This window comes from Fomitiporia mediterranea (genome assembly GCF_000271605.1).
Source record: "Fomitiporia mediterranea MF3/22 unplaced genomic scaffold FOMMEscaffold_2, whole genome shotgun sequence".
NCBI lineage: Eukaryota > Fungi > Basidiomycota > Agaricomycetes > Hymenochaetales > Hymenochaetaceae > Fomitiporia > Fomitiporia mediterranea.
The window spans coordinates 3,998,437-4,023,294 of NW_006760387.1; the positions used below are offsets into that span (position 1 = coordinate 3,998,437).

General features: G+C 44.7%; 5 protein-coding genes across 5 annotated transcripts; 1 reads left to right on the plus strand and 4 right to left on the minus strand.

The window, feature by feature from the left end:
- Positions 1 to 941: 941 nt before the first annotated feature.
- On the minus strand, positions 942 to 3,237 carry FOMMEDRAFT_144843 (uncharacterized protein). The gene has a single exon (XM_007263263.1). It carries the CDS (start codon positions 3,052 to 3,054, stop codon positions 1,342 to 1,344), a length of 1,713 nt encoding a protein of 570 aa, XP_007263325.1. The 5' UTR covers positions 3,055 to 3,237; the 3' UTR covers positions 942 to 1,341.
- A 2,228-nt stretch (positions 3,238 to 5,465) lies between these two features.
- On the minus strand, positions 5,466 to 6,128 carry FOMMEDRAFT_152412 (uncharacterized protein; the record flags this gene model as incomplete). Its single annotated transcript, XM_007263264.1, has 2 exons — positions 5,466 to 5,729; positions 5,790 to 6,128. The coding sequence occupies 2 exons, from the start codon at positions 6,126 to 6,128 to the stop codon at positions 5,466 to 5,468; spliced, it is 603 nt and encodes a 200-aa protein (XP_007263326.1).
- A 2,744-nt stretch (positions 6,129 to 8,872) lies between these two features.
- FOMMEDRAFT_26175 (uncharacterized protein) lies at positions 8,873 to 10,329 on the plus strand (the record flags this gene model as incomplete). Its single annotated transcript, XM_007263265.1, has 9 exons — positions 8,873 to 8,911; positions 9,034 to 9,135; positions 9,198 to 9,273; positions 9,430 to 9,477; positions 9,576 to 9,691; positions 9,784 to 9,863; positions 9,912 to 9,992; positions 10,075 to 10,123; positions 10,231 to 10,329. 9 exons carry the CDS (start codon positions 8,873 to 8,875, stop codon positions 10,327 to 10,329), a joined length of 690 nt encoding a protein of 229 aa, XP_007263327.1.
- A 307-nt stretch (positions 10,330 to 10,636) lies between these two features.
- FOMMEDRAFT_138756 (uncharacterized protein) lies at positions 10,637 to 14,785 on the minus strand. Its single transcript, XM_007263266.1, has 4 exons — positions 13,895 to 14,785; positions 13,645 to 13,837; positions 12,012 to 13,091; positions 10,637 to 11,951 (listed from the first exon to the last, which is right to left on the minus strand). Exons 1-4 carry the CDS (start codon positions 14,023 to 14,025, stop codon positions 11,640 to 11,642), a joined length of 1,716 nt encoding a protein of 571 aa, XP_007263328.1. The 5' UTR covers positions 14,026 to 14,785; the 3' UTR covers positions 10,637 to 11,639.
- A 945-nt stretch (positions 14,786 to 15,730) lies between these two features.
- Positions 15,731 to 16,488, minus strand: FOMMEDRAFT_17571 (uncharacterized protein; the record flags this gene model as incomplete). The annotated part of the gene is made up of 2 exons (XM_007263267.1): positions 15,951 to 16,488; positions 15,731 to 15,901 (listed from the first exon to the last, which is right to left on the minus strand). A coding segment is annotated over exon 1 (160 nt), but the record flags the coding sequence as incomplete, so codon positions are not given.
- Between the last annotated feature and the right edge of the window lie 8,370 nt (positions 16,489 to 24,858).

Below are 24,858 nucleotides of genomic sequence, written 5' to 3' on the forward strand. Positions count from 1 at the left end.
CAGGTGCAAAGAATTTGGCTCCGTTCCCCACACACCAGATTAATACTTATTCAGCGCCTTCAAGTTTTAGCGCAGCGTAGCAGCACACATGAAAGAACAAACTCAATAAGATCTACAATCTTCCGTAACGGGATATGACCCCTCACCGTCAGTCAGGAGTTCAAGCTATTCAAATTTCGCTTGTACATAGTCAGGAGTAAAGCTACGCTAATATTAACCCCAATACATTCTCAATAACCACTTACACCGCCATCTGTCACCCCTCCACCCTACAAAGTAATGAAACAACGACGGGAAATACATCCTTTCATTTCTTTTAATTTCCTTGTCCAAGACAAACAAAGCCCCTGTTCATAATATTAATGTTGTTACAACAATGAACCGACCGGATTCAGGTCAAGTTACAAACTACATATAGGTGGGGAGATACAAGATACACGATGAACATAGCACAAGCCACTCATGACACTCGGAACAGAAATATTCCATCGGGAATTAAATCTCGCCTGAGGAAATAGTCAAAAATCTGTGCAAGGGCTTTAATATTTTTTTGATGCGACGACACATGGTCTTTCTTAGGGGCATTTTACTCATCAAACCTGACTAGCACTAGCAGTAAGTAGTGCTTTGACGGATCGCCCGTACGAAGTTACCTTACACTCGAGTACGAAAGTTCAAGCACGAAAGAGGCTGGATCGAAGTGTCACAAAAGTCGGACCATCAGGAGATTGGAAAAGTTTTGAAAGCAAGGAACACTAAGTACAGCCTATGATTATATAGTACGTGCCATAATACATGGAGGATGGAAGAATACGAAGACGCTGGAACAAGGTCAAGAACGACTGAGAAAGGGCCAGCAAAACAAATTTCGTCATGAAGGGCCAGATGACGGTTCAAGTAGAAATAATAAAGGTACTGCGCGTGAATAAGGTGGGTAATGATGGGTGACGATGATGCCTGGATTTCGTAGTGGTATGCGTAAGGAAAGAGGTAATGGATGTTTAATCGATAGCGAAGAGTGGGTTCAAAATGAAGCGAGAAGTGCATAGGAAATGGGAAGGTCGGATTTCAAGGGCATCCTGGCGGGAAAAATGGGTGAGCACATCTGTGCCTAATAGTACACAATATACTGGAACAAGAAGTCCGGGGTAGTACGATATCCTCCCTCGTTGAGGAGCGGAAAGGAAAAAAAACCAGCAATGTACAACACAAACCCTGATATGAGAGAGGAGGTATGAAAATTAAAAACACAGATGAGCGAGTCAGAGCAAATGGAAAAAAAAAAAGAAAGAATATGGATAAAAACAAAGGTGCTTAACGCACAAATGCAACTGCGGATTATTACCACCCAGAAACATGGAAATTATCTGCCCAACTTCGATTACGGGTAAAGACCTCCTTATGTCGATCCTCCTTCACGACCTGATCGGAAACCGCTGTGCCATTTGGCTGAGAAGCAATGTTATTCGCATGCCCATTCACGCTCGGAGCGGCCGAACGATTCGTGGGACCGGGCCTGGGTGCAGCAGAATTGCTGACCATTCGTCGGCCAAGACCCATAGGACGCTGTTTGCTGACCTGACGCTCCCAAAGTAAATTTCGCCTCAAACTTTCCGAAAGTTCATGAGTAAGCATGTTCCTCCTTATAGTGCGAGGCGTCGAAGGTGGAACAGGCGGAGGGAGGTTATACGGATAACCAAGTGGGATTGGCTCAGTCGCAACGCGTACGAGCGGAGACGGGCCAATGCCGGGAGCATCACGGCGTGTCAGTGGACGTTGACCGGCCGCTGGAAGCACGTTTGACTGTTGTGCTTGTTGAGGTGCCGTGCATTTCTGGGCTGGCTTGGAAGGATCCTGCGCCTGTCGTCCCTTCATGTTCTGACGGTGAAGCATTGCAAGACGCTTCTGGGCAACGCTTTCGGACACGTGTAGTTTGTTCTCTTCATCATCCTCGCCTGAATCGCTCTCCTCAACGTCCTGCGGGCGTCCTTTCAGTCGGAGAGGGGAGCGTTGACGGGTATTGCTTTGTTCCGGCGATCCAACACCTTGTGCTGTTACTGTTGCAGCAACAGGAACAGCGACGGCGCTCTTTGATGGCTGTAAAGGAACACTCTGATAAGAGGGGCGGCTGACATGGGCCAATATGTCCTGCGTCGATCGACTATGTCGATAAGGATGGTCGGGAGGGAAAAGCTGAGGGTCCGGATGGAATATTACCGAAAGCAACCCTGGTTGTGTACGAACTCGAGAGAGGTCAGAATAGGAGCGACGGTCTACCTTTGCGAACATGTCTCGTTGCCGTTGAGCCTCAGCTGCTGCTTCGACGAGTTTGCGGTCCGTAGCTACTTGTTCATTTTCACCGCTAGTCCCATCCGCCTCTTCGGAAGCATCCTCAGTGTCCCACTCCGTATCAGTAGAGTAATCGGAATCATCTGCAAAGTCAATACCCTTCTTCTGCTTCAGAGAAGAGGACGGTAGGGGATGCCCGTTTGTCTTCGCGCCCTTCGCGCCCTTAGAGCTACCACTCTTTGAACTCCTCCGCGAAGAGGAAGACGTTCGTCGGGCGGATCCCGGACGAAGTCCATTCGATGTAGAAGTAGTTGATTTCTCCTCCTGAGCAAGTTTACTCACAGCCGCAGGTGCTGGTCGTTGCGATATGGTTTGGGTTGCTGGTTGTCGAACGGGAAATTGTCTGCTATATAAACTGCCGGGTAGAGTGCCAAGGTGTGCAGAAGCAGCAGCAGTACGGCCACCCATCTTACTGCGTTGTATAGTACCGCCGGTCAAGCCACCTGGGCCTGCTTGTAAGCGATATATGCGGCTGTTTGAATGTGTTCGCTGCATCGATGGTGCGCCATTCACTTGTCGCAATTCTTTGACCCGCGCCTTTGCAGGCGACAGTGCAGCTGCCCCCTTGCGAGTCTTCATTCGAACTGCACTGCCGCTTCCGCGAGAGCTTGATCCGTTACTACTAGGCGAACACGCCGCGAGTGCGTTTGCTCGGTCTGCAGCACCAGCAGGATCGCATGCTACGGTAACATCCAGCAACATCATGGGGAGCAAAGGTCAAGAACGAGATAGCTGCAACGCGTCGCAATAGTCAAAGATAAAGCCCAGAGAGGAGATAGAAAGCCAGAGGAGAGACGAGGCGTTGACAAGAGCGGTGGTCCGACGTTCACATACACGAAGGACTGGGGGAGAGCAAGCAAGGAGGAGAAGAGATGGAGGGGAAGTAATACTTGGTCGAGACAAGGACTTTGTGCTAGGCCGTTTCGAGGTTCCCCGCAATACAGGGTGGGACTAAGCAAAGCGAGTCGATCGGAACAAGTGGCGCGTCAGAGCAAGTGCCGCGGGGTAGACGCGGTGCGACAAGGAGCGGCGCTATAAGCTAATACGCGCTGCTGGCGGGCGTCGGGGCGAACAACGACGAGGAGAACTCGAGAGGCGCGGAGGTGGAGGTATGGAGAAAGAGGAAGTGGGAGAATTCGAGCAGCAAACCAGGAGAGATGTAGGCGGTCTGGCCCACGGCCCGCGTCCCGACAGCTTTCCCGGCTTCCTACTCGAATCGGTAAGTCCCTCCCGCCCGCCGTAGTCATGTGCCTGCTCGTCCCCTCGACATCTCCCTGGCCCGTGGTCCACCGTAGCCCGAGGCCATGGTTTCGTCCATCAGGCCACATAGCAGTTATTCTTTTACCATTCATCCTTTAGCAAAGACCGCGCTGTCCGCCTATCTCCTCCCTTCATCCGTTGCACTGCCCGCAGAGTGAAAGTGCACACGCAATCCAAGCGGCAATGCTCATCCAGTCTCTGCCCTGATTCACGAGCAGTATATTTTGCTGCAATCTGCAGTGCAAATATCAGATCTGAGGCTCTTTCCCATTTCGATATTTTCGTCCGACATGGGGAACGAGGAAAAACACGTGCATAAGCAAGGGTGAGCGCCTACTGGCCAATCAGCGCCTGTACCGAGAAACATCTAGATTGCATTCTCAAGTTCCCCGCTCTGTCTGTCGCCCATCCGATTCCGTCGCCACGTTGCCATTCTCATGTTCTTCTTACTCAACAAGATCAACCAGCAGCCCTCGTTATGTTGTCCAGTTCACAGGCTAACAGTCCGGGACTTGTATATTTTCTGTTCAGTGCAACATGTCGTCGTACATTACGCAAAGATACTTGATGAACACAATCCGCAGTGGCGCACATTGACCTCGGGGTGACGCGAACCTGACGCATGCCTGCTGCCAGTTCCCAGCTGACCAGGAGACGCAAATACCTCTGTTTTACGCACGTCCCGACAAGTGACCGTATCCACCCGTCATGCATACGACCCAATCACAAGGTTGTAAGGTGTCACAGCTGCCCGCAAGCGTGGTCCGGAACTACACAGTATTTTTGTCTTGTTCATTTATGTATTCAGACAACAGAGAGAGGGGTAAGCATGCACGCATACGTGTACATGTGTTGCCCGGCATGGTGGAAACACTGTGAATATACTCCTTTACTTTCCCCCTGTTCGTGTGCATTTCAGGCACTCGACGCCTGAAACTGTATCGAAGTTATATCCATCCAGTATCACACAGCCATCTCATCTCTGACTCACACAACGGAAGCCCGCGCAGCTCCTGTTTTCCCGTCATGTGTTGTGCTCGGGAGCCAGCGTGATGCTTGACATCGTCGCGATTATCTAGGTGGGATATTCGGAAGAACGCGTCCCCTGTCTGCGTTCAGGTGAACTCAAGGAAGGGACACGTAAACCCAACAACAAAAGCCTACCCTCAGTGATTGTTTCAGTCTCCAAGCCAAGACTCGGGGACGAGAGACTTGAGCCTGAACTGACAACAGAAATCGGTAACAACGCCAGTTGATATGATCTCTCCACAAGCAAGGCTCAGTTACAAGGAGAGTTCAATAAAATAAATAAACAAAATTTACTGATCGAAAAAATGGAACTACTGTACCCATCTGTATGGGTACAACCGTAACGTGTAACGCGGGGGTGGTTTGGTTGCTAGCAGTAACGCGTAACGCATAGCAGTAGTTGCTTTCCCTTAAGGAGCGTTACATAGTTTTAAGCGAGCATTATATTATATAAGACAATTCAAGTGTAGTTTTGTTACTTTTGTATACTACAAGTGTTAGAAAATTTGAAAAGCTTATTGGATTGTTACGATTGAATTTATATACTAATACTAATGTAGTATAGTAACTTCCGGCAACGTCCGTCTGGTTGTCTGTATTAGCAACTGTAACGCGTCCACATAGTTAGGTTTCCAATTTCCACCGGTAACGCACTCTGCCTGGTTGTACCCATACAGATGGGTACAGTAAGCCCGTGAGGCTAGCTTTCGTTTCTTTCTGTGTTTCTTGTTGTCTATCTTTCACTTCAGAGACTTTGATAACTGTTGTTTCTTTGTCTGTTCACAATATGAATGACGTGGTGATCTTGTCTCACCCGCTTTTATACCTCAGTTCGCAGCAGCGTTCCTTTGAGCCTGGTGATATCCAGGGGCGTCGGAGTAATGTCGGTGGGCCCGTGGACTGGCTAACGCGGCGACTCCGAACGTAAATGCCTGATCAGGACGGTTCTGATCCGTCATGCCAATCCCGACCCGTCGATCATCTTTCGATCTGGTCTGGAGAACTAAATCACTGCCTCTGCGCATTCTCCTTCTGACTCTTCGAGATGGCGTCCTAGTCAAACTGGTTTCCCCAAATGCAGATTTACTCCGCTGTTGATCGACGAAGTTCATCTATGAAACAAAGATGATGAAAGCGAAAGGCCAGGACACCTTCCTGCTGAGCCTAGGTCCGGGTGCTACTGGTGCAAACTTGCTGCTGCGAACAACATCGATGAGCACAACAAACATCACCAAACTGATAGATTGCGCTGAAGCAATTATATCCTTACAAATCAGCTGTTCCTCTTTCCTCTCTCTCATTGCACCATGCCGAGAGGAACGCATCCTTCTTCTAGGGACACGTCGCGTGCGTAATCCGTCTCGGCATAAGAGGTAACAGAGTTGTCTCAACGGAAGCCTCGATTTCATCTTCTCGAGAACCACGGAGGATAACCGATGCCTTTGATATGCGCCTCGGAGTCGCTTGAATGCTTCTTCAGATACATACATGGATATGTAAATAGATCACTCACAACAGTACACCCGAATCAGACTGACGCTTTGCGCTCCACCTCTTCCGCTTCAGCCAAAAAGAAATTGAAAAAGGCGCTTTTTCTTATATAAAACACTTCAAATGAAGTAAAACTTCTCTATCTCTATCTCAATTTCTATTTTGCATTTGCTATCTACTGAATTTGCCTCTGTCCGATTGGATACGCCAGGACTTTGATGTCCTCGGCTATGTACCATATTCTACACTACACTGGCACTATCCCTTTAGCGTGAGTACGCCAAACGGGAACATCTCGATACACATATACCCACATTCATTCACTTTCTTCTCATACGTCTGTCGCTCGCGTGTACACAAAAGTTATTCATAGTATGAGACAGTATCGCGTGTCCGTGCGTTGTCCTCTGCTCGGAACATCCATTCAACAACGCGTCCGTTTCGATGATAAAACCCGGACAAATTAGTTAAGACGTCATTCCCGCACCGTCAGACTTCAATGGTTCTCTGGGCTGGGAAAGCAAGACCAGGTACAAAACGAGATCGACTACTTAAAGTATCCGATCGTAGAAGCGTGAGACGAACACCTCGTGCTTGTCTAATGAGCGCGATTTGATGCTTGACGAGTTAGTATAGCAAGGCAGTAGTGGTACATAAGTATGAATTATTCATATACTCTCTGTAAATACACTGTAATATTGTATAGATGCAAATGTATTAAAGTGCGTTAGACGCGATCGCTGCGGAGCTCCTTCTCTTCCGCGGACGATTGCTGAATCACCGTATTTAAATAGCGGACGCCGCTAAAGGTGGGAAACTTGATTTTCGTCTATGGACACGGCGTTCCTGTAGTGTATGTACGTGTTTCATAATATCATACGAGTCGTAGCGCTTTGCAGGCACTCACCGGACTCTTTTACACTCGTAACCAATTTGCGTGCATATGGATTCGAAACTGTGTACTTGAAGGAACAAAGTCTACTTTAAATTCTCGTAATTTTTTGCACATCACATGTCTTTCATATCTCTTGTCAAGAAGAATCAAACCCACTCTGAGCGCTCCATCTAATCCCGACTGAAAGAGAACCCATAAGGAATGGTATGTTCGCGGCGCTTATGCCGAACACTCCATGTATGTATTGTAAGAGTTTGAATACATACGATAAAAGGACCGTTTAACTCCATATCCGCGACTCTTCGCTATTGCTGCTTCGTCTGTATAGTATAGTAAACTACTAAACTAGCTTTTTTCCCGCACTATTCCGTTCTTCACATTCTTCACACATTCATTGGCGTTGAGAATGTTCTCACCGACAGAAGGCGCATGTAGTTCAACTTCTATGGCTGAATAGTCGAATCCAACTTTCTGACTCGTTTGTCCGATGTTGGATATTTACTTCCGTAAAAGACTGTGGTCTATCCTTCTAGTTCCGCCAAGCAGCTGTCGAGCCTGGGCCATAATTTCGAATCTAATGATCTGCATTCCAGTAAACCGGACGTTCGTGCGCGCGGCTAGTTGTTAAGTTGTCCCAACGACAGTGACAACACAATCTAGTCTACGTACAGCGTATGCGGTACCGGAACTTTGTGAATGATTATGAAAATGTATACAAGATGTACATAAATAAAACAGATGCGCCTCAAGGATGATTAGGAAGTCAATCCGTCTTCTTCATAGAGCGTTAGCATGTTGTATACATAATGATATTTGTAATTTGTTTTTAGGCTAGCTTGACAGGCTGTACGACACACACTACACATGTTAGTATTCGATCGCATGCTACTCAGCGTGCCTCGATGCCTGCACATAGAGTGTGCCTCTTCTTCGGTCTGTTCGGGCATCAACAAATGTGCACACACTTGAATGGCAATCCAGCTGCTCAAGGACACGATTCGGTTCCATTTCTCCCCTCTCCTCAACAATTTTGCCTCCTGTTCAAATTTCCAATAGCAAATTCTCGCTAGCTCCAAAATATAATAACGCATGTTGCTAAACGTTATGTACTGCACGCGTATAGCAAATGGCATTTATGTAGTAAAAGAAAGCAAAGGGAAAGACGAAATTCGCTATGCTTCCTGGTCTTCCTATTACCTATTTCGACTTCTTCCGGTCTTTCCTTTCCTTGCTGTCGTTTGTCTAGTGACTACCCTATTTCACCCTTTCGTTCCCCCATTTGCTCGCTTGTCAGGAATGCTTCCGTGGGCTGTGTGTGCTGAGATCCCACAGAGTCCTCAGGAATTCCGTGCGGCGCCGACTCGGGGCACGACTTGTCGGAATTAGGCTTTAGGATGTAGCTATAGCCTTCATAGCCTCTTCAATGGTCCATAACCTTTCAGGTCCATGTCTTCCTCGTGAAGTCGTTTCATTTCCTATATATTCGGGATGTAGACCCGTTCTTTTCTGCATTTCTATCAGGCACTTCACCTCTTGGGCGTAAATCCTTTCTAGGGGATGATTTCAAATTAATATATTATTTTTCGTTAGCCCGGTCGTTTGCCGCGAGGCAACATTGCCATGATACCATTAATCCCTTCCAACGTTTCTGAGCTTCAATATGAATTGATCCATTGCCGCCTCTTACCGTAAAGACGTCACAAGGACCTCTCCATACTGCGCCGTGCGTACACCCCTCATCCAAGTGCATAGCATTATAATACAGTATTATGTACACGATAACATACACTTACACGAGGCTCACGAGTTCCCCGTCTATCGCTTCTTTGAACTTGTTCGCTTAGAGACATGCTGTATTTCGCTACACAGATAACAAGAGAATATGCCGTGTGTATACGAGCACACACTGTGTCGATAATATACAAATTTCATATCAAAATGTGTACGCCGCTGTTTGTACTGATTTGTCCGGGCTCTCAGGCTTGCCGAGCTGAAGCTACTATTGGCAGATAGGAGAAGGATGGAAAGCGGAGAGTAGGGAAGAAGAGAAGCATGATGCACTCCAGACGATGGATGGGGATGAGCAATGGGCGCAGTGTTTGGTAGATCCAGTAAGGGGAGGGGGGCGGAAATGTTATAATGATGACTGTCATATTAATAGCAATATCGATAGCCATCACTGTCAATGATTCAGCCAATGGCTGGGAAGGATGTAAATGAAAGCAGCCAATGCTTGGCTTGGGAAGAAGGTCAGTAAAGTAAGTAAACATTTATCTCGCAATTGCATGTCCCGTTAGTATTACATAATGGTAATGCGGTCAGCAATAAACTTATACTGATTTGCAGGCAAAAATACACTAACTAAACGTTAGGCACGCACTTGTCACTTTGAGACTAATATGCAGCACTGCACAGTGCTAAAGCATCCCGAGTCGCATCACTCAATCCTAAAGGTAAGTCCTCGCACTTCCGACTCGGCTACACTCTATCTCTACCTAAATTTTTCGTCCTCGAATGCAATCTACCTTTAACTTCTCTGAATCTTCACTAGATCTCCTCTTCACTCAAATCTTGTCGAAGCAGAAGTCAAAAGTGCCCAGTAAAATTTTATCAATCACCAATAGGAAAGTAAACAAGCAAACGGACAGAATGGGTCAAATTACCTATGTACATAATAAAGAAAGAAGTTCACAAGCACAAGCCAAAGTCTAATCTGCAGCTCTCAAAGGTCTTAATTATGATGCGCCACGTCTTTTGAGTTAAGCTTCACCAAACCAACCAGTACCACCAGCACCGACGGTTTGTTGTATGCATGGGGCAATTCCGCGGATGTATCATTGTACGAATCACTAATGATATGAGTATCTACATCTTCATCATTCAACAGCCCATCAACTTCTGCGCCATCCATCACACGTGGAAGATATGTGGCTCAAGCGTCTCAGCTTGAGTTCGGATGCTTCTTGGGGTGAGATGCACGAAACTTAAAGCATAGACATCCCGATCTCGGACTTTTAGACTGTTTTAGCTTTTCTTTTAGATTTCCCCAGATTGTCAAGTGTTCACATCACATCATCCACTGCGCCTTACTTTACTGAAGTGAGTGAAGGGATCGAGTAGGTGAGATGTTAATCATGGCATACCAAGTTTAGGATATAAGCAGTTGCATACGCGACTTCCATCACTTACGATTATGTAAATGTTAGCGAAGTGCAACGGATTTAACTGCCTCATCTTCAATATTCACACCCGAAGTCCCAACAAAGTACCGCGTCTCATACAAAACAAAGAAAACTCCTAACTAATTACATCTCCAATTCACCCCAACATACCGAGGTAACCAGTCGGTCTATACGATCATACGAGTAAGCTAATACGCACTAGTCAATCAATCAGGAAAAAGAAAAAGAAAAAGTCAAACACAAAATGAACGAAATACGAAAGAAACAAAAACGGAACAGAGATAACGGACAAGGTATGAAAGAAGGAAGGATATAAACATATATCAAATAAAGCAACGGTTTTAAAAGAAAGAATTTTTCGTACGGAGGTTAAGAGATAGAAAAGGACAAGAGACAGGAGAGTGAGAGTACTATCAGGACAAGGGTTATCGCGGTGAGGAATGTAAGTCAGGATTTTAGACGGGATGTTATACGGCAAGATATGGTACGGAGCGGAAATATTGAGATGAGAGAAGAGAAATCCGTCAACACTGTATGGTGACGATAAACAGGGTGAGCAAATAAGACAGGCAGCAGGAGGCAAAATGAAAATTATAAGTTCGGTTTTTGAAATGCGAATGGAGTGGGGTTCGAGTTCGAATATAATATCAAGGCCTGAGGTTTGGGGGAAAGCAAGTAATAAGATGAAATGGAGACGACTGGGGTTGAGACGCGCAGTGGCGGGTATGAGATTATTAGTCAACATTCTGAATGTCGACGCTCAGCGCAAACATTCAAAATGTTTACTTTTCGCGGAGAAATCAGAGATCTCCTGTCTTCGAGGCGTTTTGTTTTCCAAACTATTCGATCCCCTCATGGACCGTGATAGAGACTGACACGAATTGAGTCCAACTGGTGAGGATCGAGCCTAATGACCGTGGCGAAGTGGACTCAGTGAATCCAGGAACAAGGCCAACCGAGGCCGAAGATCCAAGCCAACATGCTAGACGGGCGCCGCCCCTCCCCTCCCATGACGGACTCAAATCCGACATCGCACGATCGTCGCGTACCTATTCCATTGAACGGCTGCACGGTTGAATGACGGGACATCGGGATGACCGGGTAACAGAATATTCCCCTAAGCTTGAAACACAGCTAACAACGCTTGTAAACTGGTGCAAACCCCGCCTCGTCCGATTTCTCGGCCTCGCTTCATCGTCGCTAAGGTTGACTTTCGTCTACTCGGTGCCAAAAGCCACCAAGCAAACAACCGAGATCCCAGATCGTCCATACCGCATACACCTCCCCAACGTTGCCTCGTAGAAGGAAGAACCCTTTAACCACTTTTCCGCTCAGCCTCGCTTGGAACTCGGGACTTCGCCGGAAACAAACATTCCCGATGCCTCTCCACGCGCTGCCTGCCCCACTTGCTCGCATGTGAGAAGTGAAACAGTTTAGCACACTTGCGAGACGCCAGGTGCATACATCATCATTGACGGAGCTGCCGGGGGAGCAATAACCGGCATTCCAGTTTGATGTCTATATGCATGTGCTAACGGAGAAGTGGGTGATGTCATGGTTGTTGAGCTTGTAACAGGTGCCTTCGATAGGATTGGCGAGTTTGAAGCGGTAAGTGGAAGAGATGGAACGGACGGAACAGAAGGAGTGGTCGGCGTAACGGGTGTCGGAGGCGCAGTGGAACCGTCTGCAAAAGTGCATGTACCCTTCAAAGTGTGGTACTTGAGACCGTTCGGGTTGAGGTAGCTCTACAACACAAAACCAGAAATATCAATAGTGTGCAATCGTAACTAGCAAACAATTATTACCTTCGTGCATCCTGGCTTAGGACATTTGTACGCCTTTTCGCGTACTTTCTTGCCACCCTTCTCATTTCTCTCTACTCGTTCCGGTCTCCCAGTTCGTACTTCACGTTCGACTTTCTCTTCCTGTGTACAAGTTTCCTTGTCGCCTTCCTCACTGCTCGGCGACGCATCATGGGACGAAATTGAAGATGTGCGTGAGACAGTCGCCCCAAGTAACGAGTTCATTGGACTTATTGTTTTGCGGGCTTTCTCTCTACGCACAGCTCCACCAGAGCTAGAGCTTCCGGATTCCTCGAGAACAGGGCTGTCCGGTCGACTTCTCTTCTCCTTCTTTTCCTTCTTCGACGAGTTTCTGCTTGCGTCTCTTTCCAAGGAAGGAGCTGGCGCAGTAAACAACGAGGGCGGGAAACCAACAGGAGGCGCATCTGGAGTGCCATTATTCTTGAGGGCTGCAGCACGCAATACTGATGCTGGTCGAATCGGGTGAGCAAGTGGTGAGGGAGGTGTGCTATCCAATGGTGTATGTGCACCACCATCAAGCGGGTCAAAGTGCATAAGCACATCAACATCAATATCCATACCAAGTTCTTCCGTAGAGCCGGAATTAGATCCAGATGCATCCGAATGCTCAGCACCGCCTGAACTGGCGGGAGAGCCCGCAGAAAGCGGAGACGCCGCATATGGCGAGTTACTCGAGAAGGGCGAGTGCGGATAGGGCGAAGCGGTGTTAGCACGAGAAGACGCATACATGTGCGTCTGGACCTGCAGTTGTGGCTGCGAAGGGAAGCCATACGCGGGCACGTGAGATGCAGGTGGAGGAGTCTCGGGACCAACGGACGAATGCGGTGAGGGTGCGTCGCTGGACGCGGTGCCCGGACGCAGGTTCATTCCGAAAGTAGTGTTAACATTAATTTGCGGAACGGGCTTCGACTGGGGTACCGCCACGCCAACGCGCTGGCCCACGCCGCAGTTGGCTGCAAATGGCACGGCGGCGTCGGGTGTGTTGATATGTGTTTCCTCGAAGTGGGCAACGAGTGCGTGCATGTCGGGGAGCGTGATGCCACAGCATGCGAAGTTGGAACACTGTGAAGTTGAGAAGCACAAGAGAAGAGATCAGCGCTGGATGTCCGAGGAGATAAGAGAGGGGTTGATTAGAAAGCAACGGCGAACAGAGGGCTTGCCCGGGCGGTGATGCAAGCGCCCACGTCCATTCAAACCGAGTAAAAAGAAACAAAATAGCAAATTGGATTGGATTGGATCACATCAGGGAAGATTGAGCGGAAGCATTTCATCGAATTCATGCGGACAAACAGTGCATGCACATCCACTCCGGATCTGAACAACGGAGGATGCGAAAGGAGCCAAGGCAACTTCCGCTTTCGTACCCAGCTAGTCCCCGGCGCCGGAACCGGCGTTCTGGCGTCTGTACTTCCTTGCTTCCTGCAATCTTCCATCCATTCCTGTCCTGTTGTTAGGTCCCAGTGCATGGGGTGTATGGGAACCCATCCGCTCAATCTCCTAGTCCGCCCATCCCTTGTTCAACAGAGTTGCTTCGGGTGTAAAGCGCAATACCAAGTATTGCAATACAGTAGAACAACAAAGACCAATGAGGGGAAAGACAGGAAAGTACACGCACATAATTACGCTCAAAGGTGAAATAATCCGCTCGCGGAGAGCAAGACATCGACATGGAGGCACACATCGATGTAGAGGTAGATAGCCCTAGCGAGGATGAGGACGAGAATGACGAAGGCAAATAGGCGGTGCTCATGGGGGGCGACGTCGCGCCTAGGTGAAGTTCGGAGTTGAGAGGGGAGCACGAGGTGAAGCTACAAACATTCGCGTTGTCAGCAACAACACATATAAGAACAAAGAATGAGACACACTCGAACGCGTCTGACCAGCTGGTACCGAACTGGCCAGAGAGACTGCGTGCATGCGCATGCGAAGGTTGCGGAGCGGCGAAGATGGTCGCCGAAGGAGTGCGTCGGTGCTGAATGTTCATCGGCGCGGACATGGCGGGAGTGTGTTGTTGATAGTGAAACAGATTATACAGCGGATAGACAGGTACTGGTACTAGAAGCAGGTATGTAGTCGCAATATAAGATGCCAGAGATGACGGAGTCGCAGTAAGGGCGCAAGAGAATTAACAGGCAGTGATACGGTACGTTTTAGTGTGTATAGGCTGTAGAGCGGCGCGAGATGGGGATCGTCGGCGGACGGCAGAAGTAACGGGGCTGCTGATCGTGTGATGAGCGGAGGTCGGTCGCCGTCACCTTGCGGAGCGAAGGCAGGCGCGGATCCGGCAGAACGCGAAATCAAGAGACGTCGCGCGACCCAAGTTCGAACGCGCGCGGGACGGTCGCGGTTTATGACAGCCCACGAGGTAGCTCAGTCAAACTCTCCACCGAGCTCGTATGGACGGAAGAGTCACAATAGAACTCAAGGCGAATCAGCAGGCAAGGATCGTCGTCAGCGACGTAAGGAAGCAGTAGTGTCAAGGACAGGAAGGAATAAGACAACACAGCGAGACGCGGGACACCAAGCAAATGGTTCTCAACGACTCTTGTAGGTGGTCTCTATATGCGAGACGCGTGGGCTGCACGAGGGGCTAGACTAGTGCTCCTGCGGCAAAGAGCAGCGAACACGGGAGAGTGGTGGTACCGGAGGTGGAGGTGTTGGAAAGACACGAGGAGGGAGACTCGAGAGGGAGTCGGTCGCGACGGCGGGAGATGTAGAGGGACTTATGTACGCAAGAGCATCTATGTAGAAGCTCAGCCAGGGAGTGGCAGGGCTGCATCGCCAGTACAAACGAATCTTCTGATGCAAGCTAAACTAACGTCCATTTTAGGTAATAACGATTCACGACCCATTATCCCCACTGGGCTCTCACGCCGTCCTCCGTACGACACATCACACAGCGCACAACGCCCTCACTCAGCCACTGCCCAGACACAAGCTGCAGACTGACGTTGCATTACACAGTGCAAAAGAGCCGCAGGAAACGCATATGTTTCGTCTAGCGCGCAAACAGTACGCAGTATGGCAGAGCAATATATCCGCAAGCCTCAAACACTCCCGTCTCTCAAACTCAGAATCAGACACACGGAAACGAAATTGCACACACTCTTCCGACGTTCTCGCGCACGGATGTCCCTTTCCAAATCCAACTTTGTGCACGTCCGTCTGCTGAATGTGCTTCTCTTCTTCGCAGGCAGGTTACTCGTAGCGCGCGCCCAAACCAACTCCAACAACCTCCATTAATAATGAGGAGATGCCGAATTCCCGTTGACTTCTTTTCTCCTCGGACACAGTGCAAATCTCTGCATGCAGTACAATTTGCTTCTTCCTATTCTTTCCCGGCTTCTTTCATCCGCACATATACATATTATATCTTCTCATGTGTTAATTTGGAGCAAGACGCACGCCGGGTGGGATATGTATGGGTTACACATTGATGACAACAGCCGGGAAGAACACCAACGTTCCATTCTGGAATCCCTGGAGCTTCTCAGCCCAAACTCCCACTCAACTCCCACACGACTTGACTTTCCATTTCCGTTTGGGGACTTCTTTGCATACACACTCCGATCATCCCGTTCTCGTAAGTAACCTAGCCGCCAAGCCCCTCCGAGTTAACCCTGCTCGCTGCCCAGTGCATACCTACATCACATACCTACATCCGGCCCTCTGCCATCACCTCCATCCCAATCTCCTAGCCCGCCATCTTACATCTCACTGCAAGCACCTAGCCTAGCCGACTGGGTCTTCCTACCCGACTCGGGATCATTAAGTTTCCTGAAATCCTGATCGCATCACCCTTGGAATATACTCCACATCAAAATTCGTACATCACCTCCATCAATACAGTATCCAAACAAGTACAAATACAAGTAGGTCAGGAAAAATATGCACGTGTAATGAATTGTCTCACCTGGACAGAGGACATGTTCTGGTACGGTAAGACCGAGGGACGAATTGTCGACTACTAGAATGGAATGTACGATCAGAAAATATTTCTAGGTTTTCTTGAAGTTTCCCTGCCTACATCTGTATATGTTCCAGCTCAATTTAGTTTAGACTCGTTACCCCGGTGAGGGTTGAGATCCAAGGGCAGCGGATCAAAAATGCTGTGGAGACTGGCGCGGACTAACCTTCGAAAGAAACATGTCGTCATCTGTACAGGGGCGAGCTGTATAATCTTGCTTGGTCGCGCTACATGAACCTGCATCTCTACACCAGTGTACAGTGCAGTGATGTATGGACGAGGGAAAGCCCTTTTCCTGTAAACGATATAATCACAGGACCTTCTGTTGTCCCTCCTCGCTGACGCTATCCTGTGTACTCCAGGAGGAGCTGCGTTTCTTTACGTACAAGCCACAATTATCGGACGCGTTGACGAAGGGATTTAGCCTTTCCCTGCGACTAAGAATGCGCTAAACATACACGAGACTTCGCACTATTTTGCTTGCTATCATTCCCCCCTTTGTCCCTGGAAGGTCTATAGTTCTGATGGTACGCACATCGTTTACAGATGTATGCACGGAAGGAACAAAACTTCCCTGCACCGAGCGAACACCGAACGTCCACAAGATCCGAGCCTCATTTTTCTGGACCTAGACGTGTCTCGACTTTGGACATGTTGTGTAGTCCACGAGACGACACCAGTCGAACCTGATTACAATCAAGCACAGAACCGAACTGGATAGCAGTGGTGCTTGGAAGACCCAAGGTGCAGAGTTGTTCGCTACCTCAGGCTTTGGAAAAGTAACATGCGTTTCAGTCATCCAGAAATTTGTCAACTTTCGTATGTCCAGGACATGCCGCACTACAGATTATGATACGGTGTTGTCGCATGTATTGTAGTTTCATACACATGGCACCAAGTCATATGAGTGCCTATTGAGCAAGATTTGGTAAGTGAATGGCTAAATTAATATCAATGCTTGTGTCCTCTCGATTAGTTTTGATACTGTGGCGTACTTCCCACAGCAAGTACTTTGATGCGAGACATAAGGCCTAACCACTTCGATGACCAATAGCCCGACATAACCATTGGATAACCTCGTGGCGTAATTAACGAGTCTATACATTAGTTTCCTGACATGCTTACGATGCACAAGGATCTTTGACATAGGGAGACTAGTTCCTTCAGACCATGTCCATCTATTAAGTACCCTGATGTATATCTGACTAACTTGTTTTGTTGAAGAATTAATGCCTATGAAAGGCGTGTGTACTAATTATCAGCGATGAATTGTTCTAAATTCTATCTTATAGCTCGTGTGCAAATGTTTTCGGACATGACAGTATCGCTTCTTACGTTACAGCTAGTATCTATCCTGGCGACTTAGACAAATAACGTTCATTCCTGGGAAGTAGTTAACAATGCGGGTTTATGCACCCGCTTCTTGATCTGAACCAGAGCCAAGCCTTTGTTTATATTTATTTATCTGTACTTTATTTGTGTAAGTGTACGCTGCACTGACGTTCTTTGCTAGGTCTTTGGCACACAGCGAGAATAAGAATAAGAAAAGGTTAAAGGAAGTTTCACTGCTCGTAGGCTCGTAGGTCCCGCTCTAGGTCGATCAAATGATCAATGGACCTAATTGCAAGAAGCTGGCGTTTCATTTGGGCATATACATGAGTATTCCGGTAAAAAAAGTAGGAGAGGCGGGAACCAATAATCTTACTAAGCCCCTATACGTTAGTCCCTGTCGACATGAAAGAAGTGTCAAACAGTAAGTGCCTTTCGAGTTCATAAAGTGGGGAGTCCGCGGCATTTGCCAAAACTTGTTTGACGAAGTCACTCTCCTTCTCGTTTCGTCGAGGCAGTGATTCGACTGTTAAATGTCTACACGGGTTCCACCACAAGATTTGCCATGCCAACCTCCGGAGTATAGAAAGTTTTCGGTACTTGCACATGAACTGTGAGGGGAAATCGTAAAGGAGGAATCGGGCTCACCTATGCACCGATAGGAGGAGGACAATTCACCCGCACAAACCAAGCTTGAAAAGAAAAGACTTTTTTCTACTGAAAAAAACTTCACCGGAGAAACGCGAAAAGTATCTGTTGAGCTCCTATCTCGTCAAAAACAGATTTTATCCGTAAATACGGCTCTTACGGCGTCCAGTGTTAGCACATGCATATAGAGACGTACATCAAGTACCTACGCCTCAACACAGGGGTGATGGAGGTAGGCATCATCCAATCATTGGTAAAAGGGTACTGGTGGACAAGTGGACATACAGTGGATTTGATTGAACTTACCCGGCGTATTTCCAAGATGCGGATTACAGAGCTTATAGTAATTGTGAAGTAAGTGCCCGACAATAGCGGGTACGAAGGAAGGCCCAGATTGGGAGAAAATGTGTGAAGTTTATGGATGGTTTGATCCGCGAATGTGTCACTGGGTAAGCAGCTAACCTTGAAGTTAATGTCAATGACCGAGTACGGGAAGAAAGGCTACACATAGTTTGCCCTTGTCAATTGGATTTGATGAAGCCCATACATAATCGAAACTAAAGTTATAGAACGAGTACAATCATATGCTTTCATATGGTTTACAGGCACCCGAAGAGCAACTCCTGGAATCTCAACTTCCGCCCTTCTAGTCGATCGTCCAATGCTAGTCGCCCCTATATACTCCGCTGTGGAGGCATCGATTGACTACAAGGAGAACGCATAGAGCATGACCATGGAACCTTGCAAAACTTAAACCTAAATCTAAACCTAGAATCGTTCATGAGGTACCGCATTTCCGTCCATTTACCTCACTTGCGGGATACGTGTAAAACAGCAAAATACTTTGCACCATATTCCAAAGTCTGTGAGTTCAGACAGTTCCAGTTGAGTTGAGCAGCACGGAGGAACTTCTTAGACGTGCTGTATACCACATTGTGCCATATGCATGTGTTTCCAGAGCATCGTGTCGTCATCCGATGAACGCGTTTGACAGGTAGGAGAAGAAGACTGTCTAAGTCCAATTGTATACGTACATATAGTACTCGCTTCCCAGGTCCAGGATGTAGCACCTAGGGCACAACTCTAAGGATATGTAGAATAATGACCTTCCGATACACTGTAATGACCACTTCTAAACACCCCAACAATATTTCAGACTCTTATATCAATACAAGACGGTATGAGCTGGACGACAAGATTGTTCCTTTAGTTATGCGAAATAGTACAGAGCAACTCATGATACAATGGGTATCTACAAGCCATGAGGCTGCTATTGTCGAACATATAGTGTGATACTGTGTAAAATGTGCTCTCAAGTTGAACCTAAGTTGGTTTTAAATAATCACATAAACAAAGGTAGTTAAGAAAGTAGGAGTGTGAAAAATCTATGTCATGCATAGGTCCAGCACGAAAGACTCTACCCAACAGAGTATCAATCCTGCAGAAATGCACAAACGGCCATCATATTCGAAAAAGGACTTATGCCTGCAATACCAACATAAGACTGTATTAGAATATTTGTTGCACCATTGATTGGCATGCATGCAATGCAACAAGTATGATAACAAATAGAGATAAGTCAATTTTGAGAGCATAGCTAGAGTGTAGATAGAGTACAAGCTTGATTTTTTGTAGGGCAGACAGAGCAAACTGGGTTGCCATTGAAAAATGTGAAAAACACAAAGCAAATGCAGCTATTGGGATGAGAGGCCATTAGGATATGGGTTATATAGTATATGAGAGAATGCTGGATATATTTATAGTTCTGGCATCAACATCTAACAAATGTTAGCAACAGTATAGAGGGGACCCAAAGGCTTAGCAAGGGGACCCAGGCTACAACTATCCTACACAACAGAAATACAGAATGCAAGCACTAGAACATAGTCAGAACAGGCAGAACAGGCAGAGAGAGAGAGTGAGACAAGAGTAGAGTATATAGAGTGAGCCTAAGAGTACAGGACTACCTAGAGTAAACAAGATCAAGACTACAGGACCAGTCTGATCTTATACACCTATATATACTAAACTACACAAGAGCACTCAGAGAGTATGAACTACTAAGAATGATAAGCTATGAAGAATGAAAGAAAGGAAGGTCAAAGATAAAGGTACAAAGAATGAAGGGATGGACAAAGGGTAAGAGACTAAGGAATGAACAAAGAATGAAGGAGTGGTCAAAGGAATAGAATGATAAAGTAAGGAAGGGTAGTAGTAAGAGTTAGTACATATATAGTTTATAGACAGTGCCCCTAAGGGACAGAAGTCCTGAGTTCTAGTACAGAAAGGTGCAGAACCCTTAGAACTGAAGGTACAAGAGTAGAGAACTGTAACATTACCCTCTCTCTAAAACCAATTGTCTCAATTAGTAAACATTAGGCTTGGTTAGTAGTTTAGACATAAGTCAGAACAGTAGGGTTTGGAAATCTGTAAGGTAGAGTTGACACAGAGCACTTAGATAAAGTTAATGAAAATCTTAGATTGTCTTAACAGTATAGGTGAGATTCTTAGTAGGTTCTCAAGTGTGTTCTTCAACTAGGTATCCCTTCTAGTAGATAAGGAACTTGAGCTTCCTACACACTAGCTTAGTATCTGCTACATACTCTACTTTGTATTCTGGTTTAGAACTAATGAGTTCTGGTGGAGGTGGCAGGGGTCTTTGTTGTGAAGGAAAACCTGGATTATAGTACTAAGACAGTAGAACCTTGTTAAATACTAGGTGTATGTACTTCTATATTGCTAGAAGTTAGAGTTTGTAGGTAGAGGTACTAACCTTCTTTTCAATAATAAAGGGTCTGAAGTACTTGTTGTCCAACTTCTTCATTAGGCAATCTGTGGTCAGGTTAGTAGCTTCTAGTATAACTTTGTCCTTAGACTAGTAATCCTTAGCTACAAATCTCTTCCAATTGTAGTTCTGCTTTATTACCTACACTACCTTCTTTAAAAGAGCTTGTGTATCTTCCCTAGTCTTGTGTATCTGTTCTACAAAGTCTGTTACAGTTTTAGAACTGTTCTCTAGTATGAATGTCTCTCATAATTAAGAAAGAATAGGGACTGTCCTATTGTAGAGTGTTACTAGTTATTATACACAAATTCTGCTAGAGTTAACCATTCAGACTAATCTAATTACTAATGATTAATAAACATCTAGAGGTAGAGCTCAATCTCCTGATTGACTTACTCAGTTTGACTGTCAGTCTACAAGTAATATGTAGTAGAAGGGTTCCCTTGAATTCTAAGAAGTATATACAAGTTCTGTATGAATTTTGACTCAAATTACAGTCCACAATTGTAAATAAGCTTCTAAGAGAGTCTGTGTAACTAGAAGACATAATCCTAATAAATGTACACTATACTTTTAGAAGTGAGTTCTGTTTGGGTCAGAACTATGTAGACTTGTTTAGAGAATTAGTCAACAATTATACAGATAGTGTTGTAACTCTAAGACTCAGGTAGCTTACTAATCAGGTCTACTAAGACTTCTTCCTAAGAGTGATCTAGAATCTAATACAGATGTAGAGGAGTCTAAACCCTAGTCTAGTAGGCCTTAGTCTGTTAGTATGTATTATAACCAGTTATATACTTTAGGATTTCCCTCTACATTCCTAACTACTAGTAGTTCCAAGTAATAAGTTTCTATGTTTTGTGTTAGCCTAAATGTTTTACAGTCAGATTGTTGTAATAAGCTTAGACAATGTTCTCTTACAGCTTCTAATTCTTTAGAACATACAGTTAGTCTTCCTAGTAAACCTGTCCATCCTTATCCTCCTCCTAATCCCTAACCTACTTCTCTAACTGTTTTACTACAACCTAGTCCTGTGTGTGTCTTAGAGCTTACTATATGTAGGTGACAAAGTCAACATTCTTAGATTTGAGTCAGATCTCTTGGATTGTCTTAGACATGAAATAGGAATTGTCTAGGAGAATAAGATTTTTGTTATTATTCTCTCCCCTTTTATAACCTACTTATCTTGAGAGTAAATCAGTTTTCATCATTTGTGTTCTGAGTTTGTAAGTTAGTACAAAGTTATAGTTCTACAGTTCTAACATCTAGTAAGCTTAGTAGTGGTTGAGCTTCTGAGGCACTTAGAAGTACTAAAGATTAAGGTGATTACTCTAAATCTCAAACTTCTGTATAGTACTAAGGAGATATTAATGTTACTCCTCTAAGGAACAGACAATTGTAAAGAGTTCCTTATTATAGATAGGGTAGTTCTGTTCTGTTACAGAGAGGGATTCTAATCAGAATACTATCAGACACTACTTTCTGTTAATAAACTAGAACAATACTACTCTATTTACAAAGTTAGAAGAGTTGGCTTTAACTTAGAACTTGTCCAGAACTGTTGAAACTACTAATACAGGCTTACTAGTAATAGCCTACTTGAGAGACTCAAACACAGACTGTTACTAATTATCCTATTACTAAGGAACATCTTTGCTAGTAAGATTGTGAAGAGGCTGGACAATAGTACTAAAGCTTTAAATGAAGCATTAGTAGTAGTTTACAAACCTAAGGAATGCTTAGGCCTGTTTCAGGTTCTAAGATTATAACCAGTTCTAAACTGTAGTTACTTTTGCTAGATCTATACAGACCTCTCCTCTACCAATCACAAAGCTTAGATAATCTACTAACTCCTGTACAAAAGAGTACTTTACTTCTTAGAGGAACAGTTTATTATCTTAGAGCTATTATAGAACTACTTGGATTAGTTAGTAATAGTACTTAACTGTTTAGGTGAAGATCAGAATGTTATCCAGATACATACTAACATACTCTGAGTCAATCAGGTCTGTAAGAATGTGATTCATGAATGACTAGAATGTTGTAAGTAAGTTAGTTAGTCTGAAGAATATTATAGTTAGTTTGTACAATCTGTAATTAGTTTAGAATGTAGCCTTTTACTCATCTCTGTCTTAGATCTGAATATTATTATATCCCTATTAAATGTCCAACTTAGTGAAAACCCTGAATGTATGTGTCTTATTAATGAGCTCCTGAATCAGAGAGAGTAAGTACTTGTTTTTGACAGTACTCTTATTAAGACAATAATAATTCTAAACTAGACAGAGTTTCCTATCTTTCTTTTTAACAAAGAAGAAAGGGGAGACTATAGAGGACTTTAAGGGTTGGATTCAGCTGTTCTAAAGATTTTCCTGAAGGAACTCATCAAGCACCTCCTACTTGTCTCTGTTAAGTAGGTAGACCTTATAATCCTTAGGTTGGAAACCCTTAGTTAATTTAATTATATAGTCCTAGAGACAGTGTTTAGAAAGCTAGTTGAATTCCTCTTTACTAAAGACTTTAGAGAACTCTCAGACAAAATCTGGCAGGCTAGGTCTATGTGTGTTCCTGAGTAGAGTTGTTCTGAGAGGGTTCTAGACTAGTTCTAACTTAAACATCCTTCAGATTAACTCTATTCTACCTTGACTAGAATATGTATCTACATATCTATCCTAGTTAAAGAAGAACAACTAGTCACCTTTATTAGAACTGTTAGTAACATTAGAAGCATTTGTATCTACTTAGAACAGTAGTGTAAGATAGTTATAAGACTTAGGACACTAATTAAACACAAGTGTTTACTCTAACTAGTTAATAGTAGGGTTGTGAGTCTTAAGCTATTTGAATCTAATAAAAATGTCTGTCTTTCTAAGGTTAGTGACTCTAAACTTAATACTTTCCTTATAATCCTGAATAGTCATCTGTAGTTAGACAAACTTAGTAATCTGACTATTCTGATTTAGAGTTCTGTCTATATTATATACTAGGATTGGAAGTAGAATGTATTAAGTAGAGAGGTAGTGTTCCTATATAAAGACTTTATTAATATACAAACTAGTGTATCTACTATCTACTAGAGTTATTGTTCAGATCTGGGGGGATTCTAAGAAGAGAGTTAAGAGGACAAGGACTTAGAGCTAGTGTTTAGAATGTTCTCAGATAAACTACTACTTGTTCTGAAGGGAACATACAGCTTGTACAGTCTTGTTATCTAAGAGGGTAAGTATATGTACTAACATTTCCTTATTAACCTCTCTCTTTTAATAAGGACAGACTTATGTTCTTAGCTGTAAACTCAGTTAAGGTTATTCCTGCTTAATACTATAAACAAACTACTGAGTAGTAAACAGGGCTGAGTAGTGTTCTGAACATTCTAAGATTTTAGAACACAGAAGTAGTAGGTTAGATTGTGTAGATTTAGACTCAGATAAAGTGCAAAGAGAAGAATCAAAAGAATCAGAAGAAATAGGAGAACTATCTACTTTTGTTTTCAACTTTTTTCTTTCTAATAAATAATTTTGTTAATTTACTTTTTCTACTTTTTCTACTTTTCTTACTTTATTTACTTCTAATCCTACAGTGTCTATTAAATCAAAAGTAGCTATTAAAAAATCTGAGTCATAGCCCTTCAGTACTATATTTACTGTTGAGTCTCTACAAAATCCTAGAGTATATAGTTAGAGTCTAAGAGTTCTAAAGTGACTTCTAGATTTGTAGAGAAGGCTTCTTACTACAAATCCTGCTCATTACTCATTATTACTCTAATAACCTAACAGATATACTATTACTTCTACAGACAGTCCTTAATCTAGTGCCCTGACTTTCTATAGACAAAGTATGCTTCTTACTTTTAGGCTTCTCTAATGTCTATCAGAACAGATTGATTGTAAATTACAGACAGATTAATCTGAGAGTTTAGAACTGTTAGAGCTAAATGTATGTATAAGCATTCTGTACAGACTTAATACATCTGAGCTACAGCTTGGTTGAAGGAAATAGTGTGTGTCTTCTACTCAGTGTAAGTAACTAGTTCTAGTATCATTCTAAGAATCTTATTAACTAGTTCTAGGTAAAGAGCTTTTTCAAGTATTCTAATAAGA

What these genes read in the sequence shown, in the direction of transcription:
- FOMMEDRAFT_144843 (XM_007263263.1), bottom strand. Translation starts at nt 3,054, where the DNA reads ATGATGTTGCTGGATGTTACCGTAGCATGCGATCCTGCTGGTGCTGCA.
- FOMMEDRAFT_138756 (XM_007263266.1), bottom strand. Translation starts at nt 14,025, where the DNA reads ATGTCCGCGCCGATGAACATTCAGCACCGACGCACTCCTTCGGCGACC. An exon ending in AGCTGGTCAGACGCGTTCGA is followed by an intron (nt 13,838 to 13,894) that starts GTGTGTCTCATT and finishes GAATGTTTGTAG; the next exon opens with CTTCACCTCGTGCTCCCCTC. An exon ending in TCACCTTTGAGCGTAATTAT is followed by an intron (nt 13,092 to 13,644) that starts GTGCGTGTACTT and finishes TCAACTTCACAG; the next exon opens with TGTTCCAACTTCGCATGCTG.